Source organism: Pithys albifrons, chromosome 6 (genome assembly GCF_047495875.1).
Source record: "Pithys albifrons albifrons isolate INPA30051 chromosome 6, PitAlb_v1, whole genome shotgun sequence".
NCBI classification, from domain to species: Eukaryota; Metazoa; Chordata; class Aves; order Passeriformes; family Thamnophilidae; genus Pithys; species Pithys albifrons.
In genome coordinates, this window is record NC_092463.1 from 17763716 (window position 1) to 17781802 (window position 18087).

At 42.4% G+C, this 18087-nt stretch overlaps 1 protein-coding gene across 1 annotated transcript; it reads right to left on the bottom strand.

Moving 5' to 3' along the window:
* Nucleotides 1–886: 886 nt before the first annotated feature.
* PSMC1 (proteasome 26S subunit, ATPase 1) lies at nt 887–8925 on the bottom strand. The gene is made up of 11 exons (XM_071557682.1): nt 8840–8925; nt 8411–8464; nt 7544–7640; nt 7018–7142; nt 6350–6535; nt 6001–6129; nt 4927–5023; nt 4540–4729; nt 3374–3525; nt 1970–2124; nt 887–1184 (listed from the first exon to the last, which is right to left on the bottom strand). Exons 1-11 carry the CDS (start codon nt 8840–8842, stop codon nt 1050–1052), a joined length of 1323 nt encoding a protein of 440 aa, XP_071413783.1. The 5' UTR covers nt 8843–8925; the 3' UTR covers nt 887–1049.
* Between the last annotated feature and the right edge of the window lie 9162 nt (nt 8926–18087).

The following is an 18087-nucleotide window of genomic DNA, read 5'->3' on the forward strand; positions in this document are numbered from 1 at the left end:
ATTTGCTCCCAGTTTCCAGTACAGAGACTGCACATTGCTTAACTGTGGTCTGTATGAGGAATTTGCATAAACCTTAAAATTCACATGTACAACACTTGGAATTTAATCACTTAGAACTTAACAAGTCCTTCACACACATGCCCTACAGAGAATATGTCATAAGAAGTACATGCATGGCTACAGTTGAGCCAGTAGAAATCTAACCCCGAGGGGGGATGGAGCTGCAGGTGCCAGATTTGTGAAGAGGGGAAGAATTCAAGGTTATGCTGCAGAACACCAGGCACGTGACTTGCAGTTTCAACACCTGTGCACATGCCTGCTGTGTGACAGATGCACCTGTAGCACTGGGCTAGCTGGTGCCTCTGCCTGACTAGTAATGCACATGCTGCCTTGCTTGGGCAGTGCGTGGCCCTGGGACCTGTCCCTGCTGTGGTTGGTTCCTTTCAGAGACAGTCTCTAGCTTGGATGTTTATGTAATGAACTGTAACCCTCTTGGGGAAAACAGATTTATAAACTAATCTCACAAGTACCTTACCGAAACATATTTAGATATTAAAGATCGCTAATAGGTATCCATCTTGCTCTCTTGTGGTAAGAGATGGGTACCCTTAAAATATATCTTGATGTTACTCAAGGATGCATATTTGTCATTAATTTTTATGTATATATTGACCCTGAGGTTGTCCTAGTTAGCCCCTAACACAGGAAGGTAGTTAAGAGCAGCAGCAACGCTGCAGTACATGTAAAAGACTGCTGTGCCTAAGACGGACTGAGAGGTGGGGGCACCTGCACTGCTTTCTGGCCTGCTGGACAAGCACTCACAGGTCACCAACACTTTTTCTTGAAAAAGTTCCATGGAAAGAGCTGGTCTTTGCCACCAAGGTGGTTCAATTCAAGTAGATATTTATTGGGAAATAAAGAGTTACACTGACTGAAAAATTGCAAGCCATCAGATTTTAACCTGTTCATGAATGAAAATTAGGTATGTGGTTTTACATAAGCCTCTCATCAACACAATGTTCCAGACAGTCCCCACAGAGACAGATGACTTAAAGATACAGTCCCTCAGGGGTTCCCTCCTGCTTCTTATAGAGAACGTTCTCTTTAGACTTTTTGAAATCTTCATTTGTTACTTTCATTCGCCGTTCCCTCAAAGCCATCAGTCCAGCTTCTGTACAAATTGCCTGCAACACAGAAAGCAAGAACATTACAGTTGCTGTGCAACCCCTTCAAGCCACACCTCTAAAGGCAGCTGCGTCTGCAAAGTGCTCTGAGGACTGCAGAAGTGAGGAGTCTTACCAAAATCTATATTCTTAAATTTGATGCTGTTCAGGAGCACTGAAGCATATAAAACAGGGTAGGTAAGGCCAGGTGAGTGTGTGCAAAAAAGACAGAATAGTCAGACTACACCTCTCTAACCAAAAGGCATCTTTGTAACAGAATTTCCCTCCTGAGAGGACAGACAGACCCAGTTCTGTCTCCAGTGGCCTGGGTGATCCTTCTGCAGGAAGGTGACAGAGACATGTCATGTTGGTTTAAGCTCATGAGTGTGGTAACTGGCCAGGGCTTTAGAAAAGCAGACTGGCTATGGCTGAAGTTTCCTCAACTACAGTTGGAGTTTTTATCCGCTTCCAACATATTCCTTAAAAATGCTTCTTATCCTGCACTATCTTAAGTGATGTTTAACATACCTTGCACAAGATTCCATATTCCCTTTCTAATTTCCTTAAAATTTGATATGCAGCTACATACTCTTACCAACACAAGCTTCCTGACAATTACGGTTTTTGTAATTTCCCATTTGTACAGCAGAGTACTTGTCACGCATAAAAGGTATTTAAAGTCATCCAACTGTCCCTCAGTGACATAAACACAAGCAACTAGAGGGCAGTTCAACAGACAATAGTTTTGGAAGCAATAAAAATGAGATTATATTTTTGTTTTGTAAAGAATGGTGATGTGCACTGACCTTAATATCTGCACCACTGAGATCATCTTTTGCCATAATCAGCTCATCCAAAGTTACATCATCTGCCAACGTCATCCTGCTTGTGTGAATCTGAAAGATTCGTTTCTTCGTCTTTTCATCAGGTAGAGGGAACTCTATTTTCCTATCAATACGTCCTGTGCAAAAAAAAAGTCTTAGGTTTTTTGCATGCAGCTGGTGGAAACAGAGCAGGAAGAACATCTGCAGGTTTGACTGACAGTAACTGTTTCACTGGGGCATGTCCAGAGATGGGCACTGGAGCTGGTGAAGGGTCTGGAGCACAGGTTGTACAAGAGCTGGGGGTGTTTACCCTGGAGGAAAGCAGGCTCGGGGGGACCTTAACACTCTCTACAACTATCTGAAATGAGGCTGTAGCCTGGCGGGGCTTGGTCTGTTCTACCAGGTAACAGGCAATAGAAGAGAAAATGGCCTCAAGTTGCACCAGGGGAGGTTTAAACTGACCATTAGGAAAAATTTTGTCGCAGAAAGGGAACAGGCTGCTCAGGGATGTGGGGAAGTCACCATCCCTGGAAGTGCTCAAAGATGTGTATATGTGGCACCTGGGGACACAGCTTAGTGATGGACTTAGCCATGTTGGCTTAATGGCTGGACTCAATGATCTTACAGGTTCTTTCCAACCTGAACAATTCTGTGATTCTTCATGACACTATCATCTTAAGTTATCTTTGCTCTTTATCTTAACTCTGTTACTATAACAGTATCTTTACAACCTCTTCAATACTTTGGATTTACTTGAAGGCACTAACAGGAGGCTTGGCTTCTTCCGTTGGTCTCTGTGTTGCTTCCTACCTGATTTAACAGACACCACAGACATTGTGTTTCAGTACATTTTTAGTGGCCATTTAGAAATACAACTTGTGCCTGTTCAAGCTCAACATGTAGCACACATCTCCTCACTCATCCCCCGAACAGCAGCAGCGTGCCTGGTGAGTAGGGAAACAGCCTGGTTTCCTTCACTCAGATCCAGGCTGTCCCTGATAAGGATTGGGCGCTCAACCCCAAAGCACAGGTGGGGCTGCCCCACCTTCCCCAGCTGCTGCAGCTGTTAACAAAATGCTGCTGCTCCACACAGCTTGCCTTAACCATTAGTTAAAATGGCTGAACCAGCTTCATAGAAAGGAAGAATAGTCAAATTGTTATGTGTAGTTAAGAGGAATTAACACATTTCTTCTCTTCCAAAGGTTTTTTTCCTGTGTGGAAGCTTGTGAATGGGTTCTGATTTTAACAGATGCACCATCAGAGATGAAATGGCGAATAAGGACAAACCAGTAACTTGCATTCCTTTATCAGCCCATGTTTGTCAAATTATGACAAGTCCTTTCACAAGAAAAGTGGCTTAAGAATACATAAAAAGAAATCCCTTACCTGGCCTAATTAAAGCTGGGTCCAGTGTTTCTATTCTGTTTGTAGCCATAATAACTTTAACATCCCCCCGAGAGTCAAACCCATCCAGCTGGTTCAGCAGCTCCAACATTGTGCGCTGGATCTCTCTCTCACCACCTGAATTTGAGTCATACCTTCAAGAAAAAAAGCACAATCAGAAAAAGCATTATGCCAACTGTCACAAAGATATAAACAAAAGTGAGGGAGAGAGGGATGTATTTTTTTAAAAAATGCATAGAAGAATTTATTTTTTAATTTAATGTTTATCCATATGAAAAAGCAGGTTTTCAGAATCATATTGTGACATCCAAGTAAGTAAAGAAACAATTAACTATTCTTGTAGCTGGGGAATTTAACAGCCATCATACAAAGGAAAACTGTTCCTTTTCCATAAATGTGGAAACATCTTCCCTCCCCGCCCCTCCAAATTAACATAAAAAAAGAAAAACCTAATGCTTAAAAGCACATGCATCCATGCCTGGGGCAGCAGCTGCCTATACTGGGTTAGTGGCTGTGTATAACATATACAAGCACCTTTTCACTTATTTAAAAAACACTGACTACTTTAAAGACTATTTGCACTGGACAATTCCAACAAGCCTACAGAATTTTTAAAGTAATACAGCTTGGATACAGGTTCAACAACAGTTAAGTGTGGCACAAGCAATGCTTCTGAAGGACATATGCTCTGTAACTTACCACGTAATATTCTCAGAGTGTAAGTATTTAGCCACCTACCCAGAGAGGCAAATGAATATATTCTATATTAAATATTCTGTTTTACCATTGGATCATTAATGCCAATTACTGTATACTTGGATTTGCAGTTAGGGGATCCCATATGCACATCTACACAGCATCTCTTTCTGGTTCTGACACTCTCTCATAGAGATGCTCCAAGGTAGCAAAGGAAGAGGATAAGTCTCTGGTCATGTCTATTTAGTATGAAAAGATTGCAATATATTTTGGTTCCAGAGAAGCTACCTGAAGTGTTACTTGTTAAAAATGCTACATCAACAATAGTACATGAAAATGGTAGCAGAACTAAGAAACTGAGTCTCAGTATAGTTGCCAAAGAAGTGTTTCTAACAAACTCTTGGTTGTCCCTGGCAATATGTGTGTGTGAGGTGGGAGCTCAGACACTGCACCTCTTTGTTCCAATGGCATCGATTTCATCAATGAACACAATGGACGGCGCGTGCTCCTCGGCCACGCGGAACAGCTCCCGCACCAGCTTGGGGCCGTCACCCAAGTACTTCTGGATGAGCTCGGAACCAACCACTCTCAGGAAGGTTGCTGAAGTTTGGTTTGCCACTGCTTTGGCGAGTAAAGTTTTACCTATTTTCAGTTGGAAAGAAATATTGTAATTAGTTTGCAGAGTGGGGAGAGAAAAGAAATCGGGAAGAAAGGGAGGGAGAGGTACCTTAACCAAGAGTCATATGACATTTTTGACAGAATTGGCAATGCTTTCAATACTAACCAAGCATATTTTATTTGTGTTATCTCAGCACAGCTGTTACTGTACTATAAAATACCTGTGCCAGGAGGTCCATACAGAATGACTCCTTTGGGTGGCTTTATACCCATCTCTTCATAATACTCAGGGTGGGTGAGAGGAAGCTCCACGGACTCCTGCAGCACAAGAAAAACAAACATGTTTTTATAGAGATCTGTGGGGATCTCCAGAACACCACTGCTAAAAGCAATGAAGGCAAAAAGAACTTAACTGATTTCAAGACAGACCTTGAAAACCATGGCTCTCTGTTGCTTCCAATCCTAAGGCAGGCAACTACTCTATTTGCACAACTTTTCCTATTGTTTCCACATGACATGTGGAAGAGCAGTGAGTGTTCCCCCTCCTCCACATCAACACATCATGCTGAATTTAGAATCCCATGAGGGATCCACTCATGGAGAGGACCGTGGGGCAGGGGGACACTTTATGGAAAGATGCCTTTCTATAAAGAGTTCCCAGATACTACAGATCAGTATTTTAAGAGCATTTGTGGTTTTGGACAGCAAGCCAAAGGGTTGAGTTTTACCAGGGTTCAGGTACAGCTCTGCTGGTGGGAAAACCCCAACTCCCCGCTGCCAACCAAACTACAAACAAATGCAAACATAAAACAAGCCAAACCCTGCAATGCACTAAATCCTCAGACTGGAAGGCGTCAGACACTCAAAACAACCTCTGCACTTTTTACAATTTAACTCTCATCTTGCAACAATTGTTAACTTTACATCCTCAGACTGGAAGGTATCAGACACTCAAAATGACCTCTGCATTTTTTACAATTTAACTCTCATCTTGCAACACTTGCTAACTTTAAATGTTGCAATATAGTAAGTCATTGGAGAGATTTTACAAGCTCTGGACTCCACAGGTTCCAGAGCAACGGTGAAAGGTTTCTGTGCTCACAACCTCCAAAGATCCACTTAGAGATTTAGGTCCACAAGCCTGCCTGGCGAAATAAATGAAGAAATCCATTATAGCAAGATACAAAATATCACTACATGAAGAGCAGCTGGTGCAGCTGTTTCCCCTCTGAGCTCCTAGAACAACAGCTACCTTGCTGGCTTACTTAACTGTGCAAGTGAGTACAACTGAATACCTTGATTTCTTGAATCTGGTTGTCAAGACCACCAATGTCAGCATATGTTTCTTGAGGAGCTTTCTCTACTTTCATCACAGTCACTAAAGGGTCTGTGTCATCCATCAGGACTCCTATCACAGCATGAACCTAATTCAAGAATTAAGAGTTGTCAGAGAAGGCAAGCAGCATTATTATCACAAGCTCAAACCTAATCCCAATGCCCATCATTTAGTTGTGTGTAATACACATTCAGCACAAATACATACATACAATACGGCATTCTCTCTCCTGTGGTTTCAGGATAAAAAGGCAAGTTAAAAACAGTTCAAGAACTTGTCAGAAACTTCATTTTATAAAAATAACTTACTTTGTGATTTAGTAAAACAGAGCAGCCTGGCTCTAACAGATCCTTGTCCACAAAGGACAGAATACTGACATAGTGTTCTGACCCTACTGATGTGGACACGATGGCATGGTTGTCATCAATGATCTCCTCCAAGGTACCCACAGACATCGGTGTTCCCCTCAGATCATCGACCTTGGATCTTTCCTCCTGTTGTTAAGAAGAGTCCAAGAAACAAATGAACAACACAGGCAAAAAACCCCATACTTGTACAACACTAGCTCAACAATTCAGACTGAACATAACAGAACTAGTCTTTCCTATTTTTTGCTGTCTCAAAAGGTATAGAAGCAGAGGCCAGTAACAAAATCCTCTATTGTTTTAGTCTTACCCTATGGACAGTACTATATGGATGTGAATAAGCAGAATAGTCTTTCTCTGTTGATAGACATCTGGGTGATGCACTTTGACAGAGCACTAAGAAACACAAAACCACTGTGGCCTCATCTGTAGCAATCTATGCTGGGTCTAAAATCATTTAGCAAATTAATGAAGAATTGTGATAAACCTACTATGTTTGTATCAACTTGCACATTTGTGGCACTTTATTTCTATTGCTTTGGTATAAAGTAGGTCACATTAATTAGAGCACTTACTGTAACATTGGAAGCAACAGTTCACTCAAACCTCACCTCTTGTTTCTCTTCCAAAGGTTTCATCTGTTCTTGATTTCTGATAAATTCCTCCTCCATTAACAGATAATCTTTAATTCTCTCCAATTTCAACAATTTGAGTCTGCACTGTGTGTGAGGAGTCACTGCAACCAAAGCAGAATCCCAGTACTTTAGACCAAATTTGACACGGTACCAACTATTTGTTAATTAATTACCCGAAATCCTGGGGGGGTTTCTGACAGTAACTTGCACATGAACAGCAGTCACTATTTTACTTGTCCCACTGTAATTCCAAGCAAAAACCATATTTCAAGATAATGTTTCCCCTGAATTTCTCCTCACTTCAGTTTCTCTCTCTCTTACCTGTGAATCCATGGGCTGCATCTTGCAATACAACAATCTTATTTTGTGGGGTTTTTTTCATGTTAATTAGAAATAAAATTACATTTGGCTTTGTGTTTATGACCTGCACAGAGCCAGACCTAGAGGAGAGGAGAGCTCTGCACTTCTCAGAGCAGCACTGCTGGGCAGGCAGGATCCTTACCCAGGGGGAGTTTGCTGGCAGCATCTGGACCCTTTGTTTTCTTCTTCTTTTTCCCCACTCTGGTTGGAACTGGAGGTTCATATTTCTTCTTCTTATCCTTATGCATAAAAAGAAATCAGTATAAGAACACTGAGAAAATACACACAAACCATTAAGTGCATAGACTGAGCAACAGCTCAAATGAAGGGCTTCGTAACAAAACTGTCTCCTCAGGAACTATAGCCCGACTCGTACTTCTTAAGAAAAAATTTCTCCTCCTGCTTATTTGATATTCCTCTTTCTAATTTAGATTTGTGCCAGTTTTCAGTGAATACAAAATACAGAAGGCTCAAGCCTGAAGTAAATCACAAACAAAACTAACACATGAGAGAAAAAACACTGAATCTGAACCTTTCTGCTGCACTTCAGTCATGGATAACACGCTCAGATTCCCAGCTTGGACACTGCTTCCCATGTGCACTGCACTTCCATCCCCAAAAGAGGCCAGAAAGGCCTCTAAAGCCCCACAGCATGAAGGGCAGACCTCATGCAAGTGACTGTACGATTCCAACAACAGTTCCTTAAGTGATAGCTTGAAGGCAACTAATCTTTCCCAATCCTGACATATTTATAGTTTTATTCTTTTTAAAGGCAGGTACTGTCAAGCAACTTCAGTTTCCCTTAAGCCCCATTTCCTGTTTTCGAACAGAAACTGTTTTCTCCAGTATGCACCCAGAAGAGATAAAGATATTCATCAGAGCCAGTAAGAGCATGATTTTATGCAGTTCCAGATATAAGAATAAAAAAATCGTGCAATAAAGCCCTGTTGCAGTCAGGCTCTGTAGCAGCACACCTGTAGTTCATCCTGTATTTGTTTTGTGTTGTTACCTTGTCATCCTTCTTGCTACCACCAGGCCCGTGTCCACCGCTCTGGCTTTGCCCCTAGACCGAAGGCAAAGAAACAAAAGAAATAACCCCAAACACACGTACAGTACCCACGGGCACTTCCATGTACACAAACGCCGTAACTGGATTTTTCGCCTCTAAACGAAGCACTAATACATTGGAACTGGCTGGCCAAGGCCAGTGAGGAAAGGTAAGCGTCCTGCCCGCCCGCTGCCCCCGCGCCCGGCCTACAGGCGTCCGGCGGTGACTCCGCACAATGCCGCCCGCTGGCGGCGGATGCCCGAGGGGGCACGGCCGGCACAGCGCCGCCGTGTCCCCTGCTCCGCCGTGCCCGCAGTCCCGCCGTGCCCCCTGTCCCCTGCCCGCTGCCCGAGCCCCCGGGCCCGCCGGGTCGGGCCGGGCCGCGCTCACCATCGCCCGAGCCGGAAACGCCCCGACTGCGGCGGCACGGAACAGGCAGGGGCGGTGCCACTACGGGCAGCGCCGAGGGACAAGTGGGGCCGGGGGCGGGGCCGAGGCTGGCGGGGCCGGTAGACGGGGCAGGCGGGGCCGGGGCGGGCGGAGCCATTCGACAGGGTGGGCCGGGCCGGGGCCGGGGCGGGTGCCCTCCCTCTCACCGCTCCGTGCCGCTCCAGCCGAGGCCGGCAGGGGGCGTGGCGGGCCCACGCGGGCCGCTCCGGGGCTTTGCGGTGCCAGCGCCGGCGCTGGAGCTTTTCCTCCTCACGGGGGAAGAAGCAGGGGCAGGCAGGGATCTGTTCTCTGCGGTGACCTGCGACAGGCCCCGAGGGAATGGCCTCAAGTTGTGTCAGGGGAGATTTAGGTGGAATATTAGAAGAAGGCTCCCCCAGAGGTGGCTGGGCACTGGAACAGGCTCCCCAGGGCAGTGGTCACAGCTCTGAACCTGTCGGGGTTCAAGAAGCATTTGGACAATGCTCTCAGGCACATGGTGTGACTCTTGGGGCATCCCTGCACAGCGCCAGGAGTTGGACTCGATGATCCCGATGGGTCCCTTCCAGCCCAGCACTTTGCGTGGCTCAGGATCGCTTGCCCACACTCCGACTGCAGCCGAAGCACCCCCAGAGCACAGGGGTTTCTGTCCCATGGACACACTCGGTGGTCACATTTCAGCTCACCTTGCAGCAGCGTTGGAATACAATTCCAGAATCATAACACTTTTCACATTTCCTAACAGAGGATGGCCAAGCTGAGGGCATTTCCACTGAGGCAGATTTTGTGTCAGAAGTGTGAAACTGCCTTCTCCACCATTGAAACTTAGACAAAATCAAAGTTCTTTCCGAATGAGATATTTCTTATAAATCTTACAGTTTGTATGTATGTATGGCCAGACTTAGTGAAAGAGGATTTGGGCAGGGCTCTCCCCACACAGGTGTGCCCTTCCAGCCTGCACAGGGGATTTTTTAGGTGAGGCACAGCGTGCGCAGAACTGGCCCCACCGTTTAAGTCCTGAGGTCCATCTGTCACGGCTGAGTGAGCTTGGACGGCGACAGTGAAGTCCTCGGGACTGTCACAGCACCCGGTACTGACTGGGGCTGACCCTGCTGAGCATCCAAGATGTGACAGGATGGGATGGCAGGGAGGCATTGAACTGCCAGGGGACAGTCCCACTGAGACTCGAACTCAGGACCTTGGGATTCAGAGTCCAGAGTGCTCTCCTTTACACCACAGGACCGCCCTAAATCTTACAGTTTAGTTCACAACAAAACAAGAAGCACGTGATAACCAGCTGCCACAATGTTAACATCCATAAAAACAATATTGAAACCTCTGAGTATGCTGGGAAAACATACCTGTTTAATCCTGGTATTTCAAGCTGCCTTCCTTCAGCACTTAAGCACTAAGAGATGGACCTTCTTGGAAGGGCCAAAGCGCTCAGGATGCTTTGTGCCTCAGAAGTGTTGGAGAGAGCGGCTCCTGCTGCTTTGTGTGCCTGCCTGGGCAGCAGTCCTGCTCCTGTCAGGTGTCTTGGGAGGTTCTTCAAAATACGTTGTTATGAAGAATTAATCAGTCACAATTTTGCCTTGCACACACGGTAAACTCTGCTTTCAATGAGTGCCCGGTGCTGTGGAGGAAGGTGTGTGTGTGGACACTGCAGCAGACAGCAGTGTAGCCCGGAGCACGGAAAGGAGCACAACTAGAGCCAGTGTTTTACAACATGCATGGAAGGGTCTCTGCTGAGACCATGATATACTGAGCACTGCTGACACAAACAATTTCCAAGTGCTGCCGGTGCTGATGGTTTTCCACCTGTAGCTGAGCTGCCATGTGTTTTGACTATTCTAGCAATATAAACAGCCATTCATTCTGTGTCTAAATGGCAGTAGCTATTCTTCCAGTTTGTTTTTTTTGTAGCATTTCTCCACCTGTGTCTTCAAAGTAAATGAAGGCATCCAACCTTGTTTTAAACTTATTTGCAGAGAGAGTAACCAGAAAAGCTTCTCTGAAACGAAAGAATAGAAGTGTAAATCAAAGAAAGAGGGTGGTGGTGGTGTTGGTAGTTTATATGTCTAGGAATGAAATCAAGCTTCATGAGTTTTAACTGCCAAGGAAGAAGAGGTACTGTGACCTTTTTGTTAGGACTTATTGCTGTCAACTGAACTCTGTTCACAGGGTTTACAGAATTGAAGCAGAGGAAGAAGAGTGGCAAATGTTCTTCGTGCCCAATATTTAAAGTTATGAGGTTTTTTCTCAGACCTAATGCTTCCTTCCATCTCTTACATCAGCGAGTTAACATAAAAATATTTTTGTGTGTGTTCTAGGAATTGCTTTTCTTATGGGTAGCACTGTAAGAACACTGGTAAAGTTTTCAGGAAATCCCTCCCTCCTGAAAAACATAACTTTTATACCTGCAATATATTCCTGGGGAAACACAGAAGAAACTTCCAATATCTGCTTTTGACATTCCTAAAGGTAAAGCGCAGATTGAACACAAGCAGGTGCCTGATCCAGAACCAAAGCCTGTTCTGGGTCCAGCCTGTTTGACACCATTTTCTTGCACCAGAGGCCCTGTCCATGTCTGGGGCCACGGTGGCTGCTCTGTGTCTGCCCAGTGCAGAACCGGAGCAAGGAGCCCCTGCCTCCTGCGTGGGGGCACCGGCTCTGTCGCTAGTGAACTCAGGGCATCTCCAGCTGCTTTCCCTTCTTTGGGCTGAAAGATCATCACTGTCAGCAGAAAAGTTACAGCCAGGATCAGGGTATAGTCTAAAAATACTTACAGGTGCTTTCACCCAGTTAACCAGCATAGAGATTGTATTTACATCCATCACTGTTTTCAGAGCATTTGTGAAAAGGGGCTTCAGTTTAGAGCAGTCAGTAGGATGTGGGATTGGTTTTCTTTGCTTTGATGTTGTTTTTTTTCTTTCACACTTTCTCTGTAGTTCCTGTCTGAACAGGGAACTTTATTAAATAATTATTAATGTTACTGTCAGGGTTGTGTAGAAAGGTGTAAGGTTTTGATAATTTACTTTGGTTTGGTTCTATTTGTTCACAAAGGTTGTGCACTGTAGGTTTATTCTGATTTTTCTATTTTTTTTATTATTTCATGATTTAACTACCCTTTTATGGTATCAAATGTTCTGTAACTTTTAAGGACACTGGAGTGAAATTAAATTTAAAAAGTATTCTCTTATTTAATAGCATTCACTTTTTGGAATTTACTGTCTTACAGACTTGCACCTATATTTTTTTAAACCTTACAAAGTACAGGTATTAGAACATCCTTTCTCTCAAATATGTGCAGTTTTTCCTCCCTTCCACTCCTTATTAGATTCAGACATACCCATATTTATTTTGAATTATACCTGTAACTGGGAGTTCTGATTATGATTGAGATTTCTTGTCACTTTTTCTTATGAAAACCTAATTTTAGTGGCTTGTAGCTTTGCAGTCATTTTACATAGGATGATTATGACACAAGGTGACCTAAATGGTAGGGCTGTAGGGTGAATGTAAAAGCTGAACTTCACATTTATGAGATCACAATACAAATCTGTGACAGCATATCTGGTTTTGTAGCCTTTACAAATATTAGGAAATCATATATGGGAACAATAGTAAAAGGATGTTGTCAGGATTGTCTCCCAGCTCATTTGCTTAAATACATTCTCTGAAACATCTGGCAGAAAACATGAACCAGAGAAGGGGAATGCTGGGGATCTTGAACCGACTTCTGATTTGGAATGATCTGGATAATGGCTTTCAATTCTTGGTGTTAGTAGTGCTGGTAAACTGGAAAAGCTATAGAAATGTGGTTCTGCAACCTGGCTGCTTGCCTTAACTTTGCACATCCAGACTTTTGGTTTAGCTGCAGAGTATGGATAATATCAAATTAGGAATTTTAAACAATAAATACGTAAAATTACCCAAGTGCCTCAGATTTCTTGTGTTACTCTACTTAAAAAAAAACCCAAAAAACAACCAAAAGAGCGAGCAGGGGTAACGGGAAGGAACACAGAGTCCTTGTTTGTTAAAGATGAACACAGCCCCGGGACATCAAAAACCTTCTCTTCATATGAAAAAATATCAAGAGTTGTTTAGGGAGGGGGGTGTTTTTTGTGCTTTGTTTTTTCTTAGTGTTTTTTGCTCCTTCTTCTTTATTCTGCAGTAAGCTTACTGCTGATCTTTTTGGCATACTGTAAAGCCCCCAGCTCTGTTCCCAGGCCTTTGAGGAGGAAGAGGGCAGCTCAGGGCTGGGGGAATATTGGCTTCTGATTAGTACATAGCAAAGAGGTTTATTTTCCCTCTGCACATACAGGAAATTACTAGGATTGCTAGTGGTTTTGATGTTAATTTGTCTTTCTTAATGTATGTCTAGCCACCTAGGGCTTTTTATGTTTGCATAAAATTAAATAAACCTACAGACTGGAAAAGGATTAGTCTTGCTATTGTAGCTACAGATGGTCACATTTTCAAAAGTTGCAATTTGGACTCCCTCTTTTCATAAATGGGCTATGAACTTACAACCCCTTCAATAAAATTAATAAAAATGCAGGTTATTAAGGACCATTTGGAATTTTTTTTCAAGTGTGCATGTGTCAAAGTACCCAGTTAAGCTTCTCTTCTGCTTAAAAGTCGTTCAAATATTTTAACAAAGGAAGGTATTCCTATCACATCCTAACAGGCATAAAAGTATGTGAAGGGTAGTTATTAACAGGATACTTGTCCTTGTAGGCTCCTCAAAGAATCACCCAAGTGAATTTTTTCCCCCAACTCATCATCTTCTGGAAGAGTGTTTTACTTTACATTGCCCATCTGTGGAACAAGGGACATGACTGTTTTAAACTAAGCTGCTCAAATAAATGCTTGTTGTCAGGCAACATGATTGCTTCCTCCTTCTGCTACCACCAAGGACTCAAACATGATGATTTTAAAAATAGGAATGTCACCTTCAGGTCCATGGTTTTTCCTGAAGTCTGTATTGTATGTTTGAACCAGTTAATTTTCCAGCTCCCACTGAGATGTGTCAGTGTTGTGGTATGAGTACCACTGGAAAGCAGGTGTCTTGGAGCAGAAATTATTTGGAACTGGGCAAACAGAATTCAAAACCTCTGAAGCACATGTATGCTTTCAAAAATTTCAGGAATAAAATTCTTGGGAATCTCTAAGTGCTATAGAAAAGTCTGACACCTGGACTGTTTCATACATGCTTTCAAAATACTATAGAACAAGTAATTTTATTAAAAGTTATATTTATAATATACTATGTCTTTATATGATCTCATTTGGAAATCTTGAAGCAAGACACAATTCCCCTAAGTTAAACCTTGTAGTCTCGTAGGCAAAGAGGTAACTGAGATTGCCTCAGTCTCACCATCCAGCAGCTGAAGTGAAACTACATCTCCCTTAGCATAAGCAGTATCAGTCACCACATTCCTGTCAGTGATGGCAAAGTTCGTCCCCAAGGATTCCATGGAGTGAGAGCATAAGAAGAGCAAAGTAGCATCCTAAACCCAGCGTAAGAGTGTAAGAAGAAAATAGCTTTCTCCCTGTGCAGTAGTCAGCAAAGTACTAGGTAGTGTGACTTAATAGTATTTTAATAAGAAAAGATGCTGTAGTACTTCAGTAGAGAGGAAAGGCTGACGTTGCTATGGTGACATTTTGTTGTGCGACAGGCAAAAAATAAATTGACTTGTTCATAAGGCCTACCATACTAGCTGGTCCATATTCTGTAGGACTTTTGGTGCTTAGTGAAAGCTGAAACAAAAGACTGTCTGATACAAAAATTACTAAATTTGGGGCAAAGACAAAAAAGTAAATGATGAAGTATGGAGATATTATCAAAATGGAATACAGAGTTCTTCACCTGGCTGATGTTGAAGAGATGCCATCACTCAGTGCTCCTCAGAGTCAACTCATTGATATACTAGTAATCTAGAATGGCTTTAACAAACTGAATATTTCGTCATTAATTACATCAACGTTCACAGAAATTAGTTGGTTGCAGAGTAACTTTGCAGGACTCAGACAAACGATGAAGAGATACTGAAATAATTCTTATGGAAAGAGAAAAGCATGAAATAGGCTTTTCCTTTCATTTCACAGAAAGTAGTATTTCTAAAGACAAATACAATTGCTTTCTAAATATTATACTGACTACTACTTAGGCTGTGAGTCTGAAGTTCTTTGACAGTAATAAGTGTTTGCCAAATGCATGAGCTCCATTGTTTTATTAACAGCTAATAATTTGTATGTTTTCTGTTGTGAAAGGGCACAGTTGTTCTAATTATTCATCTAATGCTGCATGTGCTCATGCTTTGCAAAGCCCAAGAAAGGCATTATGGCTGCTCCACGGGGCTTCTCCTCACGGCACAGTGCAGAGGGAGGCCAGAGGGCAAAGCACATCAGCACAAATACACCAGCAAAGCACTCATTAAAGACAGTAGTTTGGAGAAGTCTTGAACTCAGAAAGCATTTAGGGACAGTCCCAAAGCCTGCTGAAACAGATGGAAAGAAAGGCTGAAACTAACAATGTGAAGTGTAAGTGGACTGAATGCACCTGGGTATTAAAGGAAGTAGAAAGTGGAAAGTAGGGAGAGAGCCATTATCAGTGTAGGAGAATGGGAAGTAATTGTCTGAGACATCACAAAAACAAGTGGAAAAATCTTAATGTCCCTGGTAACCTGGGAGTCACTAACCTCACCACCTTGCCACTGGAACTGAGATGAAAATATGTTGGCTTTAATTGCTCCTCCCTGAAGTACTGGATCTGCATTAATCTGTTGGCTATAATGTAATGGCTCCTCTCTGTCATTTCCTGCAGCATTGTAATCTAATACTGCACAAGCGCCTCACCATGTTCCCATCCTCTATTGAATAATTGTGGCTTTGGTTTCATGATGTATAGTCTGTTCAATCAGCCTGTAATTGCAGCACTATCTGGAGGTATGGTTGATATATCTATGTAATTATGTTTATTGTTAATAATGCAAATTGAATCTGTTGAGTTAGTCAAATCAGTCATCCTCACTTGCAAACAGCAGTTTCTACAGATGATTTCTTTGGCTGCTGAGGCCTGGGGGTTTTTAGTTCTCTTTTGCTCATTTGCAAAAAATATACTCTTATTGAAGGATAACTTTGAAATTAAGAACCCAAGTCCAATCACGGAAGTGTCAGCGCTTACTCTAAAGGCTGTGCAGAAATCTTGTCTACTCAAAACAGCTGGAGAAGGTCCTGAATTCAGTGCAATGAGTGTGGTACTGGCATGAGGAGTGGGAAATGAGAAATGCATGAATTCCTGTTTGCTTTGGGTATGTCTTTGTATGGGCTTTTCTAGTAATTGCCAGGGTGATGAATTCAGGAGTATTTGGAGATAACATTCTTGTCTGGAAAAGTAGAGGAGCCAGCAGGTGCTGTGTTTCTGAAGCTGTATTTTATCTTCTACAAAGATGTCTGTTTATAAAACCTTTGTCCCTCCCTGATAAGAGTTTTCTTTCCTTCCAGTCCCACAGAAAATCAGCCTTGGCAAAGGTTTTCAGCCAGAGGTTTACAGTTGGTGAAATTGTCTCTATTCCCTGCTGTAGATACAGTTCTCTACTTCAGTTTCCTTCTTCTTCATTGACAGCAGTTTCCTTCATACTGTATTATCCAAATGTTACATCTATCAGGATAATATACTTAATATTCTATTCAAGGCCAGGTTGGATGGATCCCTGAGCAACTTAGCCTAGTGAATGACATCCCTGCCCACAGTAGGGTGGTTGGAATTAGATGACCTTTAAGATCACTTCCAACTCAAAACATTCTATGATTTTATAACTATTGTGAAGTGTTTAGAGACCATGTAAGTTTGATTTGTAGAATTATACTGTTTTTCAATAGCATCAAACTTCACTGGGGTCATACTATGACATTTTGGGTGTCACCTCTTATTTCCCAGTCTTCCGTTTTAGAAGTTATGCTATTTACTCAAAACTGCATTTGAAACATGTAAAATCACCTGCTAAATTAGTGATTTCTTGAATGGCACCATGAAGAGTTTTGGTGACAGGCTGATGTGCACAGTTCATCATGTCAAAAGTATTGTAACACATCAGTGTGATGTCTCTAACACAAGAGAAAGGCTTCAACCAAAGGTACATAAAATTGTACAACTTAGAGATAGAAGAGACATTACTTTTTCAGAATATTTTCTCAGTCTGATAAAAAAATTGGTGCAACCTCTGGTAGCACTCCCAAGCTGGATCTGAATGACCTCTCTGACACAGGCTACGTGTGAATTAAGAGCAAGGTCCAAAACTGTCCAGGTCATTTTCCTGCTTTCATTGCTCTTGACACCTAAAGATACCTTTCTGCAGCAGCACTGTATTGTTTGGTGGGTCTCACATCCAAATAATAACCCAGTCCAAACATACTTATACACGAAATGTGACTGTATCATGGCACAGTCATGGATTCAGGAACCTCTTTCAAGTGTTCCAGTTAATTAAATATGCAACAGGGACAGTAGTTACAACAATGTCAACATATTCGTCTCTCAGCTATTAAAAGAAGAGCTCTTTAGTTCATGGTAAACCAAATCTCCCCAGCCTGACCATGAAAAGACAGATCCCCACTCAGAGAAACACTGGTCCTTTGCAAAACTAAAATAAAATCCAGGTAAAACAGTATGTTAAACACAGTGCACCATTGGTAATAATTATACAGGACTATATTGGATCTAAGAGTATAATTTAATTTAAGGAAATTAATGCCTTTCCTCAGCTGACTATACTTTCATTATCAGTATCTCTCTTTGTGAGTGTATGTGTTCCATCCACTTGTGCTTCCCTGGAATCCGATTCAGAGATAACATGGTGTTTACCATGCATTTCCAGGATGCAGAGTAGAAAAGCATTTGCAGTTTCAAAAACTGTCTGGTGTTGTGTCACATTTAAGTTGTTTCTAACTAATTTCTCCAAACTCAGTTTAGGGGTATAAGTGAAATAAGCAGCATATTCCCCTTCTCTTCCAAACCTAGTCTGTCATACAAACGTTAGCTGACCCAGCATACTCTTCATGCTGGAGGAAAAAAACCCCAACAAACAAAATTCAAACAGATTTGGCAGCATCAAAGACAGGGTGTGCCTGTAATATTAGTTTTATACTTTCACCAAATATAACTGAAAAACAAAAACATTATTTAACATATATTTAGCTTCATAAAG